Here is a 13050-nt window from a genome sequence, read left to right as displayed (position 1 = left end):
GTTCCTGGGATTCCATTCTCCTCTCCCTCCATGACTCATTTCTGACACCTATAATCTCACCCCACGGGTTTGGAATCATTGCTGTCTTTTTCTTCTTCTGAAAGAGAGGAAGAACTGGATTTAGGGTGCACATCCTGCACTGTTACTCAAAATATCAGCAAAAGTAAATGCAGAGCAATGGAATGTTTAATTTTGTGCACCACATTTAGAAAAATGTCAGAAGTCATTTCCTTTCTCAGGTCACAGAAGCAGTACCAGTTCAGTACAGTCCACTGTCCTTCGTCCCTTACCGATCTTCTTTGGTCTCTTCCACTAATAAACTTGATTTAAGCTTACAGGTTTTTCTCTTATTCCTTTAAAATCCACTCTTTTATTTTATTTATTTGAGAGCGACAAACAGAGAAAGAGGGAGGGAGGGAGAGAGAGAGAGAGAGGGAGAGAGAGGGAGAGAATAGGCGTGCCAGGGCCTCCAGCCACTGCAAACGAACTCCAGATGCATGTGCCCCCTTTTGCATCTGGGTCATGTGGATCCTGGGGAATCAAGCCTCGAACCAGGGTCCTTAGGCTTCACAGGCAAGTGCTTAACTGCTAAGCCATCTCTCTAGCCCTAAAATCCACTCTTTTACCCTTCAACAACCCATTATATATCATATTAATTTATATAGTCACTAGCAAAACTAATGTTCAAATTGTTGCTCTTTCTGCTGATGATTGTACTAGCACAGTAGTCAGTAAATGCCATTGGGTTTAATGAATTCACGGTAATTTATATAATTTGGCTTAGGTAAATACCACCAAATATTTTAAACACATATAGTTTAATTCTTAAATTTTCATATTTTTCCAAGGTGGGATTGCATTCTTCCTGAAAATCAATTCTTAGGACATGTGACTAGTGTCTTTGTTAAGTCCTAAATTGTACTGTGCCAGCTTAGAGTCCCGTGGTTTCCTGCTTCCACTTCTCGCATTAGAACAAACACTGCCCTAACGTCTCAGCTCCCTGCTGCCGGGTGTCAAAAAGCACATGGTTTGTAGGGATTAAAGGCATGTCAGACTCACCCAGTCACCTTGGAGGGGCTGGGGGCTGCAGGTTCTAAATGTTGACATTTTTTTTTTTAAGATAATAATTTTTGGCTGGAGAAATGGCTCCAGCCTCTAGGGGTTCTTGCAAAGCCTGACAGCCTGTATTTGATTCCCCAGTACCACATAAAGCCAAATGCACAGAGCAGTACATGCACCTGGAGTTAGTTTGCAGTAGCAGGAAACCCTGGTATACCCACTTCTGTGTCTCTCTCTCTCTGCTTGCAAACAAATAATAAACAAAAACATGACAATTGGGGCTGGAAAGATAGATTAGCAGTCAAGATGCTTGCCTGTGAAGCCTAAGGACCCAAGTTTGATTCTCCAGTACCCAGGCAAGCCAGATGCACAAGTTGGTGCATGCATCTGGAATTCATTTGCAGTGGCTGGAGGCCCTGGTGTACCCATTCTCTTTCTATATGCCCCCTGAAATAAATAATAAATAAAACAATTTAATGACAATAAATGTTTTTTTTCCCTATTTTTCTCATTAAATATGAACACAGCATCCCACTCTGCATTTGGGTCTAAATAAAACATTCAGTAAGCACTTGTTAAGTTCTTAAAGGAATGAGGCCTCTGAACTCCTGCAATTCAAATTGGTATGATTGTTAATCTTGTCCTATCAAAGAAAATTTTTGTACCACAATATATTCTTGCCTTTATTCCTTCCTGCCTCATACAAAGATAGTCCTAAATTAATCCATGTTCATGGTTCTTTGCTTTTAATACAAATGTGCCCATTTCTCCCACTTTCTCAACCCCTTAACCTGTCAGCCACCACCACCCCCACACGCACTCATAGCTCCCCTTTGCCAAGCCTCTTGAAGTATCTTTCTTTCCCCAGGGAGTCATTTATAACCTCAGTGTTTCCTCTCACCAGCTTTATGACTCTAGGCAGCTCACATAAGCTCTGCAACCAGTGGACGTAGGTAACAGGGCTGCCAAGAAAATCCTTGAGCTACTGCAAAGCTCTTCTGAATTGCCCGGTGTGGAACAGGCATGCAGTAAGTGGTGGATGTCCCTCCTGCTGACTGAGAGGGTGATGGGACTGCAGGGGCAGACAGGCTCATGCAGGCTTCAGCATTGTTTGGAATTCATTTAACTGCTCATTCATTTTTTTCTTTTGTTTGCTTTTTTGTTTTTAAATAAATTTTATTTATTTGTTTATTTGAGAGAAAGAGGCAGAGAGAGAGGGAGAGAATGGGCATGCCAGGGCCTCTAGCCACTGCAAAAGAACTCCGGATGCATGTGCCACTTTGTGCATCTGGCTTATGTGGGTCCTGGAGAATCGAACTGGGATCCTTTGGCTTTGCAGGCAAATGCCTTAAGTGTCAAGCCATCTCTCCAGCCCATCATTCATTCATTTTTCAGATGATAAAAACAGAGCAGTCATTGTTGTATGGAGGTGATGTAGAGCTGAATTTTGAAGGATTAATAAAAATTGGAGAGATGGCTTAGTGGGTAAGGCTGTGAAACGTGAAGACATAGGTTTGATTTCCCAGTACCCAGGTAAGCCAGGTGCAAATGGTGGCCCATGCATCTGGAGTTTGTTTGCAGTGGCTAGAGGCCCTGGTGCGCCCATTCATTCTTTCTTTCTGTTTTTCTGTCTTTCTCTCTTTTTCTCATGAATAAATAAATTAATTAATACTAAAAATAGCTGGATGGGTGGCAAAGGCCTGTAATCTCAGGGCTTGGGAGGCAGAAGCAAGAGGATGGAGAGTTCAGTGCTAGATAGGAAAAGCAAGGCCATCCTGAGGTACATAGGGAAGACTTGTCTCAAGACAGGAGGGCGGAGACTGGGGCTCAGTGGTTAAAGGTGCTTGCTCACGAAGTCTGCTGGGCCAGATCGGATCCCCCAGTACCCCCATGAAGTCAGATGCACAAAGTAATGCGTGCATCTGGAGCTCATTTGCAGTGACTAAAAACCCTGGTGCACCTATTCTCTTTCTGTCTCACTGTCTGTCTCTCTCTGCTTGCAAATAACTAATTAATTAAATGCATAAATAAATAAAACATGTCTCACTGAGAAATGTGGTTCAATTCATGTCTGCATCCCAGCATTCAAGAGGCAGAGGCAGGGATATGGAGTTCAAGGCTAACCTGGGCTGTAGATCTAGACCCTGTCTAAAAACAACTAAAAAGAAAAAAAGAAAAAAAAACCTGACATCTCTACTTTCTAACTCCACTCTGTCTTACTGATTCTGTTTACCAAGTTTATTTGATAACTGTCTTGCTTCATGGACAAATCTCCATGGCTCCTATCTTCACTCATACCTGCCAGTTACTCCTTCCTCCCTCCCTCTTGCTTATATAGCTGTATTTTTTTCTGCTTTTGTGTGTGCATGTGTGTGTAAGACTGTGTGTATGTGTGTGTGGTATATGCACATGCATGTGTCCTTGCGCCATCCCATACACTTACCCCCACTATGAGAGGTCCCTTTGACAGAGACAGATAGACTACAGGCATGCCAGAGCCTCTACTGACTTTGTGCATCTGGCGTTACATGTTTCACCCGGAGTCTCTTTTCACTGCCTCTTTCTGTTTTTGGAACTTGTGGCACTCCACTGATTCTGGGTCTGTGCTCCCCTGGACATTCAGGTGTGTGTGGCCATGCCCAGTTTCTATTTATTTATTTGCAAGCAGCCAGATAGAGGGAAGAGAGAATGGGCATGCCAGGGCCTCCAGCCACTGCAAATGAACTCCAGATACATGTGTCCCCTGTGCATCTGGCTTACGTAGGTCCTGGGGAATAGAACCTGGGTCCTTTGAATTTGTAGGCAAATGCCTTAGCCACTAAGCCATCTCTCCAGCCCTGTGCCCAGCTGTTTTATGTTATTTGAACTTGGGCAGTCCCAGGCTCCCCCAGATCTTCATACTTGTGCAGGAAGCACACTTAACCACTAAGCCATCTCTCTAGCCTTGCAGCTGCTCATTCCCCTTGGTGGCTTTTGAAACCAAGTCCCATGCTGTCTTCTCTGATCAAGCCATCTAGAGCTGACTATCCCATGTGTGTGTGGTGGTGGGGGGGGTGTGCTTGCTTGGTTGGTATTTTCAAATAGTGGCTCCTGTGCAGCTCAGGCTGGTCTCGATGTTGCAATCCTCCTGACTCAGCCTTGCGAGGACGAGATTGCAAGTGTGTATCACCACACCCTGCCCGGACTTTACCTTTCGGAACTCCCACAGTAATGCATTCCACTATGTTCTTTTGTTTGCTTCACCAAGTATCCATTACTGGCATCCTCCACAGTGACAGTTCATCATTGCCTCCTAATTTGATACATATTTGTAACTGTATTTGTATTTGTAACTGAATTGTAGCCATTTTAACTCCAAATCCCTTCCCAGGCAGGTTTCCTTATTCAACACTATACTTGTACACATTTTGCAACATTAAGAATTTCAAGTGGCTTTTGGGGAGAATACTTAGAAAAAGGGAAAATGAAAGGTGGTGGTCCACACTGTTAATCCCAGCACTTTAGGAGGCTGAGGTAGGAGGATGGCCATTAATTCAAGGCCAGCCTGGGCTACAGAGTCCCGGCAGAAGGAAGGCAGGCAGGCAAGCAAGCTAAAGATGGTTTAGCACTCAGGAGCGTGATGGAGAGCTAAGAAAACAAAAGTCTATTAGCAGGCTTATGAATTTGTGAGCCCTCAACTCAACTTGTCCTGAAGGATGGTTTTAGAATTTCTGTGGAACAAGGAATTTATTTCTACAGTTCTTACTATTCTGGGTGTAGGATGTATAAACTGGTATCCATGGGCTGCCATTTTTTGTTGTTGTTGTTTTTATTTTTATTTTTTTGGTTTTTCGAGGTAGGGTTTCACTGTACTTCAGACCGACCTGGAATTCACTGTGTAGTCTCAGGGTGGCCTCAAGTTCACTGCGATCCTCCAACGTCTGCCTCCCGAGTGCTGGGATTAAAGGTGTGCACCAGCACACCCGGCTTGCTGCCATGTTTTTGCATTGCTGGGGGTAGAACCTAGGGCCTTGCATACTAACCAAGTGCTCCAACACAGAGCTATATCCCATCTTCCTTAGGCTATCTTCTAATGAAGATTTTTTATTTATTTGTGAGAGAAGTAGAGAGAGATTGGGCATGTCAGGGCCTCCACACTGCATATAAACTCCGGGTGCCTGTGCCACCTTGTGCATCTGGCTTATGTGAGTCCTGGGGAATCAAACTTGTGTCCTTTGGCTTTACTGGCAAGGGCCTTAACCACTAAGCCATCTCTCCAACCCAAGATTTTTTTTTAATATTAAGAGAGAAAAACACAAAGGGGGGGAGAGAGAATGTACATGCTAGGGCCTCTAGCCACTGCAAACTCCAGATACAAGTGCCACCTTGTGCATCTGGCTTTACTTGGGTGCTGGGGAATTGAACCTGGGTCCTTTGGTTTTGCAGGCAAGTGTCTTAACCAATAAGCCATTTCTCCAGTCCCTAATGAAAATTTTGAAAAATAGATTATTTTCTTGACTCACTTATGACTTAATGCTTTTTTTTATTTGTCTTCTCAAAACTTGAGTTCCTCAATCACAAGTTGTACTACTAGGAATTTTAGGAATATGATATTGCAGACGGGAAAGGACTGGTTCAGTTTTTGCCCAAACTGTGAACCTTGGCTAAAGAGGTGTTGTATTCCACAGATGAGCTGTTAATTTCTCTTAAGTCTCAGCCTTTGCACAAGCTACTGCCCATGCCCAAGGCTGACTCCTTCTCTGTCTCTCACAATTAATGTTTTCCCTACTCAGATACAATTGCCTCGCACAAGCCTTTGATGAAAACGTCATTACAGCTGCCATCCTAGGTTGTGTACCTCTTTTGCCTCGTCCCACAATATGTTGGGCTTTTTGTTCTGACGCCTCAAGAGAGGCAGCAAGTCCATGGTCACTGTGTAGGAAAAACGGGTGCAGGTCCCACTGCCTCCCAGAAATGAGTGGTCAACATAGGAGTTTTAAGATCATTTTGGAAAACTACAATCTACTCTTGTCTTCTCCCAACCTGGTCGTGTGTGGTGAGCTGTGCTGGAATTTCCAGTGTGTGGTCTTACAGGACTAAAGGTCCTAACTAATGATACCTAGAAGTCAACCTAGAGGATGGTTGCTTATGTGCCCTAAGCTAATAACAGTTTATATCAAACCCAGTATTTAAGAATTGTGATTATTTTTACTATGTAGCCCTCAGCGATGAAAGCAGACTTGTAACACATTATCTATCTTGGGGAACGCTTGAAATTTTACTGTCAAACTTACTGTTTGCTCCAGCAACTCTTCGAATTTATAAAACATTCTACTGAAAAAAAAAGAGATCTCTGGATACTCATTTTCACATGTAAAATAAACCAAGTGTTAGCAATTTATTCTGTTTATCTAGATTTAAAAAAATAAGCCTTTAGTCCCCTATTTTTGGTTTGCAGAAGCATTACAGGTCTTTGATTCAATTTTGTAAAGTTTTTCGAACAAGGGAAAAGAGTGTGGCTATTTTGGAGTAGAGTTTTCTTCCAGTACAACAGAAAATGATTAATTACCTAATACATGAGAATGAGATCTGGAGCTCTAGAATGTTGAAGAGCATGCTTTGAATGTTTTTCATAGGCATGTGTGGGGCCATACCGGGGAGGCTGAGGTAGGAGGGTTGCTCTGAGTTCCAAGGCCAGCCTGGGCTACAGAGTGAGTTCCAGGTCATCTTGGACTAAGAAAGAGAAAAAACGTTTTTTTTTTTTCATAAAGTTTATGGTAACTACACTGCTGGTTTCAATTATTAGAAAAGGTGTAAATAAGCTGGGTGTAGTGGCGCTCACTTTTAATCCCAGCATTGGTAAGGCAGAGGTAGGAGGATCGCCATGTAATCAAGGCCATCCTGAGACTACATAGTGAATTTATCCCGGGCTAGAGCAAAACCCTACCTTGAAAAACAAAAGAACATAAAATGTAGGAATGAAACATATTTTGGAGATTGTATGTGTGCGTATATACATGTATGCATACATATTTAGATAAAATGTAATATTGAAAATATTTTGATTATATATAAACAATCTCCAAAATATTTTTCATATATGTGTGTATATATATGCATATACATGTATGTGTGTGTGTGTGTGTATAGCGAGAGGAGCCCAATGAGTTGAAAAGTGACCAATGATTTGATGCTAAGCTATTACTAGAAACCAAAGTTTCATTTATTACAAAAGGTGCAAATAAAATGTAGGGTTGGTAAATGCCTTGGAGACTGTATATATGTGCGTATATGTATATGATATATAATAATATACCTCCAAAGTAATTTTCTATATGCGTATATAAATATATGTATGAATGAGAGATAGAGAGTTGTTCAATGGATGGGAAAGCGACCCGTGATTTGATGGCGAGCTATCTGGTACTGGAACCCAAAGTTTCCCTGGACTTAGAATAATTGCCGCTAAGTTTGGCGAGCAGCATCTTCACGTCCCGAAGCCTCGCCGTCTCCTGCGGCGGCGAGCAGCGGCCCCAGCCGCGCCCGGCGGGGTGACAGGTGCGGACGCCCGGCTCGGCTCGGCTCGGCTCGGCTCGGCTGGGCAGCATTTCCCGGGCCGCCGAGAGACCGGCCAAGCCGGTGCCTTCGCCCGCCAGACCCGGGCCTGCGGGCGGGAGCGAGCGCGCGTGTGCGCGGCGCGGCGAGGCGGCCCCGGCTCCGGGACACCGAGCGCCCCGGGCCGCGGAGGGCGGGGGCGGCGGGCGCGGGGCGCGGGGCCGGCGGGCTCCGGGGGGTTGTCGGGACGCGCGCTCCGTGCCGGCGCCGGCGCCCGCCGCTCGAGCCCGCGCTCCCGCCCCCGCGTGCCCGCGCCGCTGCGCGATGCAGTGTGGGGAATGGCTGGGGTTGGCTGAAGAGCGCACAGTGGAGTTTTAATGTCCGCCATGTTGGCCATGGCGTATTGAAGAGAGCGAGCGGGCGGGCGAGCGCGGCGCGCGGCGGCACGGCCTCCCACCCTCCCGGCGGCCGTGAAGTGTCCCGGACGGCGGCTTTCGCGCTCCGCCCCTCAAGTTCCCGGCAAGCGGTAGGCGAGTGGGGAGCGAACCCGCGGTTCTCCATGATCCCGCTGGCCGGGGCCGTTTCCCCAGAGCCGAGAGGTATCTGCTGCGCCTGAGATGAGTAAACTGTCGTTCCGGGCGCGGGCGCTGGACGCCTCGAAGCCGCTGCCGGTCTTCCGCTGCGAGGACCTGCCCGACCTGCACGAGTACGCCTCGATTAACCGAGCCGTGCCGCAGATGCCCACCGGCATGGAGAAGGAAGAGGAGTCGGTACGTGTTACCTCCCCTGTCCGGCCCGCCGCCGGGGCCCCCGCGCCCTCCGCTGCCCGCGGCGGCGGCGGCCGAGCAGCAGACCCACACAAAATGGCCGCCATCTTCTCGCCGCCGCCGCCGGGCCCGGCCGCCCCCCGCCCGCGCGCAGGCGCCCCTCCCGCGCCGCGCCAGCCCGTTGCCTTCGCGACTCGGGAGGGATTTCCTCCCGGGTCATCCCGTTCGCCCGGGGCTCCTTGAACCCGGGGTCCGGCGGAGTTCGGAGGGGCCCCCCGAAAGGCACAAAGGGGGTCACGTGACGAGGCCGCCGGCAGCCATTTTGTAGTGTGTGTGCTTGGGTTGGGCCTGGTGCTTCCGGAGAGGGACCGGGCTGGGCGGCGGGGTGTGTGTGGTGTGTGTGCGCGTGCGCGGGAGGGCGCGTGCGCGCGCGCGCGGGGGCGGGCGGGGAGTGCGGCGAGCCGTGAGCCGGGCGGACGCCTGCAGAGCCCTCGGCAGGCCGCTGGGGGGCGCTCCGGAGCCGCGGCGGGCGGGCGGGCCGGCCAGCGCAGGTGCGCCGCGCAGTCGGCAGTCTCACTTTTCCCCCGCGGGCCCGAAACCTTGTCGGGATCAGTGCGAGCCTCCTCCACGTGGAACCGTCTCGGAGGGGGTCTGCCACGATCGTTGACTTGCCCGGAAATGTGCAGGGTGCCCCCTCCCCTACACGCCCTTTTCTACTCCGGTAGAAGATGCACTGTGTCCTCCTCGGGCGGTCCTTTCGAAGGACCGTCCACGACTGTCGCTCCTCTGTCAATCTCAAGAGAATACGAAACGTTGCAGTTTTGTTTGCAGGACGTGGCTCTTCTTGAATCCTGCAACTTTTTCACTTGTTTGTTTATTTCGTAAAATCAATTTCGGTTCGCCTGCTTTCTGATCTTTAGAAATAAAGCTAGAGGAGACTCCGATGTGCATAGATGTTACAGGTGCAGATTTCCAAAGAAGGTCCTTTCGGATGGATAACCGAGCTAAAAGTTAAGTGAATTCGTCACAGACATCCTGACGTCGAGATGTCAACATTGGGAGAGCTTCAGTACTTGGGTGATGGTTGGCAAGTGTCGTAGCTGTGGCTTTGCTGTGCTGTGGAAGTTGGGTTCAGACGCAAGAATAATGCTCTTCCTCTCATCCTCCGCCCCCCCCCATCCTTGGCATAACTTGATGACTGGTAATTCCCAGGAGTTGCATACCTTGATTTTCGGTTACAGCCATTTAAACAGGGTGCAATGTGTATTGACAGTTCAAAGAAGTCGAGGGTTCTGTGGACTTGGGCTCCCGACTTTGTTGTGAGAAAGTGTGTTGTAATACTTCTGTTGGTGCTGTACGACTCTTCCACGCTCTGTAACGTTTTCAAAATAAAACTCTTCAAACTGCTTGGGTTGTTTAAACTTTCATAGTAAAACGGTTTTTGCCGGTTGAGTGTTATTTTGGGGAGTGGTGTCTTAAGTGGAATTTGACAGGTTCGTGTAGATAACATGCCCAGGGGAATACAGACTGCAGGAAACCACTGGGAGAACAGCACTTGGGCATTTGCTTGTATCAACTTAGGGGCATGGTGCCATTTGTTTCTTCATTAATAAGTAATTTGTTGTTCAAAATTAAAGTACATGTGACTTCAGAGTCTCGTCTTTTGGTTTTATTTTGGTTTCCCTATACAAGTTTTACAGGTTCTACTTTGAATTTGGGGTGCTGGTGTTACCTGTTCTTGGAGTTGATTTGTAGTTCCTTGTTTGGCAGCTAAGAAAGTTTGAAAGCATCGATGAAGCATGTCAGCGCTGCAGTGCATGTTAGCAGTTCATTGGTGGCTTTCTGCTCAGAGTGCTTGCACCGCCTGAAGGCCTGCAGCCTCGCGTAAGAAGCCGAGCTCAACTGCGGGATCATGATCATGCCTGTTCAAATGTACAGCCAGCTTTGGCTCCTTGCAGTCAGTGGCACAGTGCCGTGGAGGCCGCTGTTGTGGCATGTGGAGCCCATCTTCTTAGAGACAGGACTTTTCCTCTCCTCTGACTGCCTTTTCCCATCATCTGCTTAGAAATTTTCAGTTTACAGGCAGCCACAACTGTACAGGATGAGTGAGGCATAGATCTCAGGAGCAGATGCTGAACGGAATAGCAGAAGCCAAACTGCCAGGAAAGCACGCAGCTGTACAATCCTGTGACCCATGTAGTCCGTAGTCCCCGGACAAGTCACAGTGTTGAGACAGTGAGTGTGTGGTTCCTCTTTATGCAATTGAAAATGTATACTGAGAAGGAAAGTCGGGCTGGAGGGGTGGCCTAGTGGTTATGGTGCTTGCCTGCAAAACCAAAGGACCCAGGTTCAATTCCCCCAGGACCAATGTAAGCCAGATGCACAGGTGGCACATGCATCTGGAGTTCGTTTGCAGCTGCTGGAGGCCTTGGTGCACCCATTCATATTCTCTCTCTGTCTGTCTGTCTCAAGTAAATAAATAAAAGTTTAGAAGTATTTTAAAAAATAAAAAAAGGAAAGTCCACATTAACTGTAGAAAAGAAAATTTAATAATTCACTGGAGCATTTAGTACTTAGGAAAAGGAACCTAGAACCTGAATTGACTGTCAAACTTAGAAAAAACAGTCTTATTTGGGTCATGAAGGGTGGAAGCTGGTTTAGGAGATGACAGCTTCTTACATACCACTCATCAAAATGCACCTGCAAAATGGTTGTGTGACATGTGTCTACTTAACAGTGCATGTGCATATAATTATACTTGTGTCTGGTAAAGTTGACATGTGAATTTTGAGACAGGGTCTTGTTAATGTATCCCACACTAGGCTCAAATGCATATTTTCTTCACTTTCCTGGGTGCTTAGTAGGTAAGGCATATATACATCACCACACTCATCTTAAAAATCTTTTAGCACCAGGAAAATCACTTCTTAATGCACTCCCATTTCTCCAGTTTTAATAAGAAAAGCTGAACAGAGTCAGGCCTGGTAGGCCAGACCTGTAATCAGGAAACTGAGGCAGCATCCAAGGCAAAGCTTGAGGCTAGCCAAAGCAATTTATTTAGCAAAACCCAGTCTCAAAATAAACACAAATGAAATTCTGATGTGTAGTGAGAAATATCCTTTTAAGGACTTGAGAGATTGCTTAGTGCTTACCTGCAAAGAAAAAGCCAAAGGACCCAGGTTCGATTCCCCAGGACCCACATAAGCCAGATGCACAAGGTGGTGGTGCATGCGTAGTGGCTAGAGGCCCTGGCGCTCCCATTCATATTCTCTCTCCCTCTTTCTCTCTAATAAATAATCATAAACACTTAACTTTTAAAAGTACTGTGTAACCACCCCAGATTATAGTCAATTGAAGGATCATAAAATCATAGATGTTAGGGATTAATTTGATTGTGATAAATTGCAACTTGCTAAATCAAAAAGTAATATTTGATTAAAAAATACTTTGTAGTTGAGTATGCCTTTAAATTGTAAATCACAAGGAAACAACTGACTTTGAGCTTTATGAGATAAATGGGTCCTTTGGGGTGTTAAGAAAAAGTTAAAATCTTAAATGGCGGTGGGTTTCCCTTTAAAATTGGATAATTTCTAATTATAATTTTAATTATCTTTAAAATCTTAATTTTGTGTCACAGTTTCACAGATCATTGAAAAAGGTATCTTACAAGAGATTAGTGTTATCTTATGGCTTTTGTTACCACTGACTTATTTTAATTAAAATTGGGGTTTTATGTTTAGTTCTGTTAAGGAAACATCACTTTAGGATAGATCTTTAAAAGTTTTTTGGGGTTGGGGAGATGGCTGAGTGGTCAAAAATGCTTGCTTGCAAAGTCTGCCGCCTGGGTTTGGTGACCCAGTACCCACATAAAGCCGATGTATGAAGTGTGCATGCAGTCTGGAGTTTAGGATGGCAAAAGGCCCTGACACACCCATTGTCTCTATTTGCTTGCAAATAAATAAAAATACATTTTTTAAGTTTTTTTTTTAAAGTTGTATTTAGCCAATTTGAGCTACTTGTTCTCATAGTAGTTTTAACTTTTCCTGGGGCTTAGAGGGATATGTTTTCATTTGTGACTAGAGATTTAACCTGTTAACTAAACTGGTTTGGGGTAGGATGTTTGGTGTAATTAAGATGTAAGTGATGATGCCACAGGTTACAAAAGTGGCTACATGCCACTTTTGAGACTGTTGGAAGTAGGACCTAGTTACTATAACCCTGGTTTCACAGGAGTCTTAAGTAGACAAAGTGGTCTTGTAGTCTTGCCTTTTCTCACCTTCATTATTGGCCAAATATATTGTTATTGATGCCAAGTAAAGGATTTATAAAGTAGATTTTTCTTTCAAAACATTTTTTAAAATTCAAAATTGAAAAAAAGAAGCACTTTTTTTAATATAAGAATAATTTTCTAATATAAGAAGGTAAGTTCTGCATTTCAAAAAGTTTTAATAAGATCTAGTTTTTCAGTTTTATAAAAAGATTTTTCACTTTAAATGGTGGCTTAAGGTTTTTAATTTTTTTTACTTGTTATTTATTTGAGACATAGGTGGGTAGGTAGTGAGAAAGTATGGGCATTCCAGGGCCTCTTGCCATTGCAAACAAATTCCAGGTGCATGTGACAGACTTTGCCAGCAAGCACCTTTAGCCACTGAGCCATCTCTCTAGCCCCCTTGATTTCTTTTTGAAAGAA

At 45.6% G+C, this 13050-nt stretch overlaps 1 protein-coding gene across 2 annotated transcripts in view; it reads left to right on the top strand.

Annotated features, from left to right (window-relative positions):
• Epc1 (enhancer of polycomb homolog 1) overlaps positions 1 to 13050 on the top strand; it is a 105640-nt gene that overhangs the window by 24139 nt on the left and 68451 nt on the right. The window contains exon 1 of one of the 2 annotated variants that reach the window (XM_004668165.2): positions 8040 to 8363. The exons of the other annotated variant lie outside the window; for it this stretch is intronic. Within the exon in view, the coding sequence (XP_004668222.1) occupies positions 8211 to 8363 (153 nt within the window). The 5' untranslated portion in view covers positions 8040 to 8210. Of the gene's footprint in view, positions 1 to 8039; positions 8364 to 13050 lie in introns of those variants that run through there. 2 annotated transcript variants of the gene reach the window in all.

Source organism: Jaculus jaculus, chromosome 5, assembly GCF_020740685.1.
Source record: "Jaculus jaculus isolate mJacJac1 chromosome 5, mJacJac1.mat.Y.cur, whole genome shotgun sequence".
Lineage (NCBI taxonomy): Eukaryota > Metazoa > Chordata > Mammalia > Rodentia > Dipodidae > Jaculus > Jaculus jaculus.
This window is presented reverse-complemented; position numbering and strand designations above follow the sequence as displayed.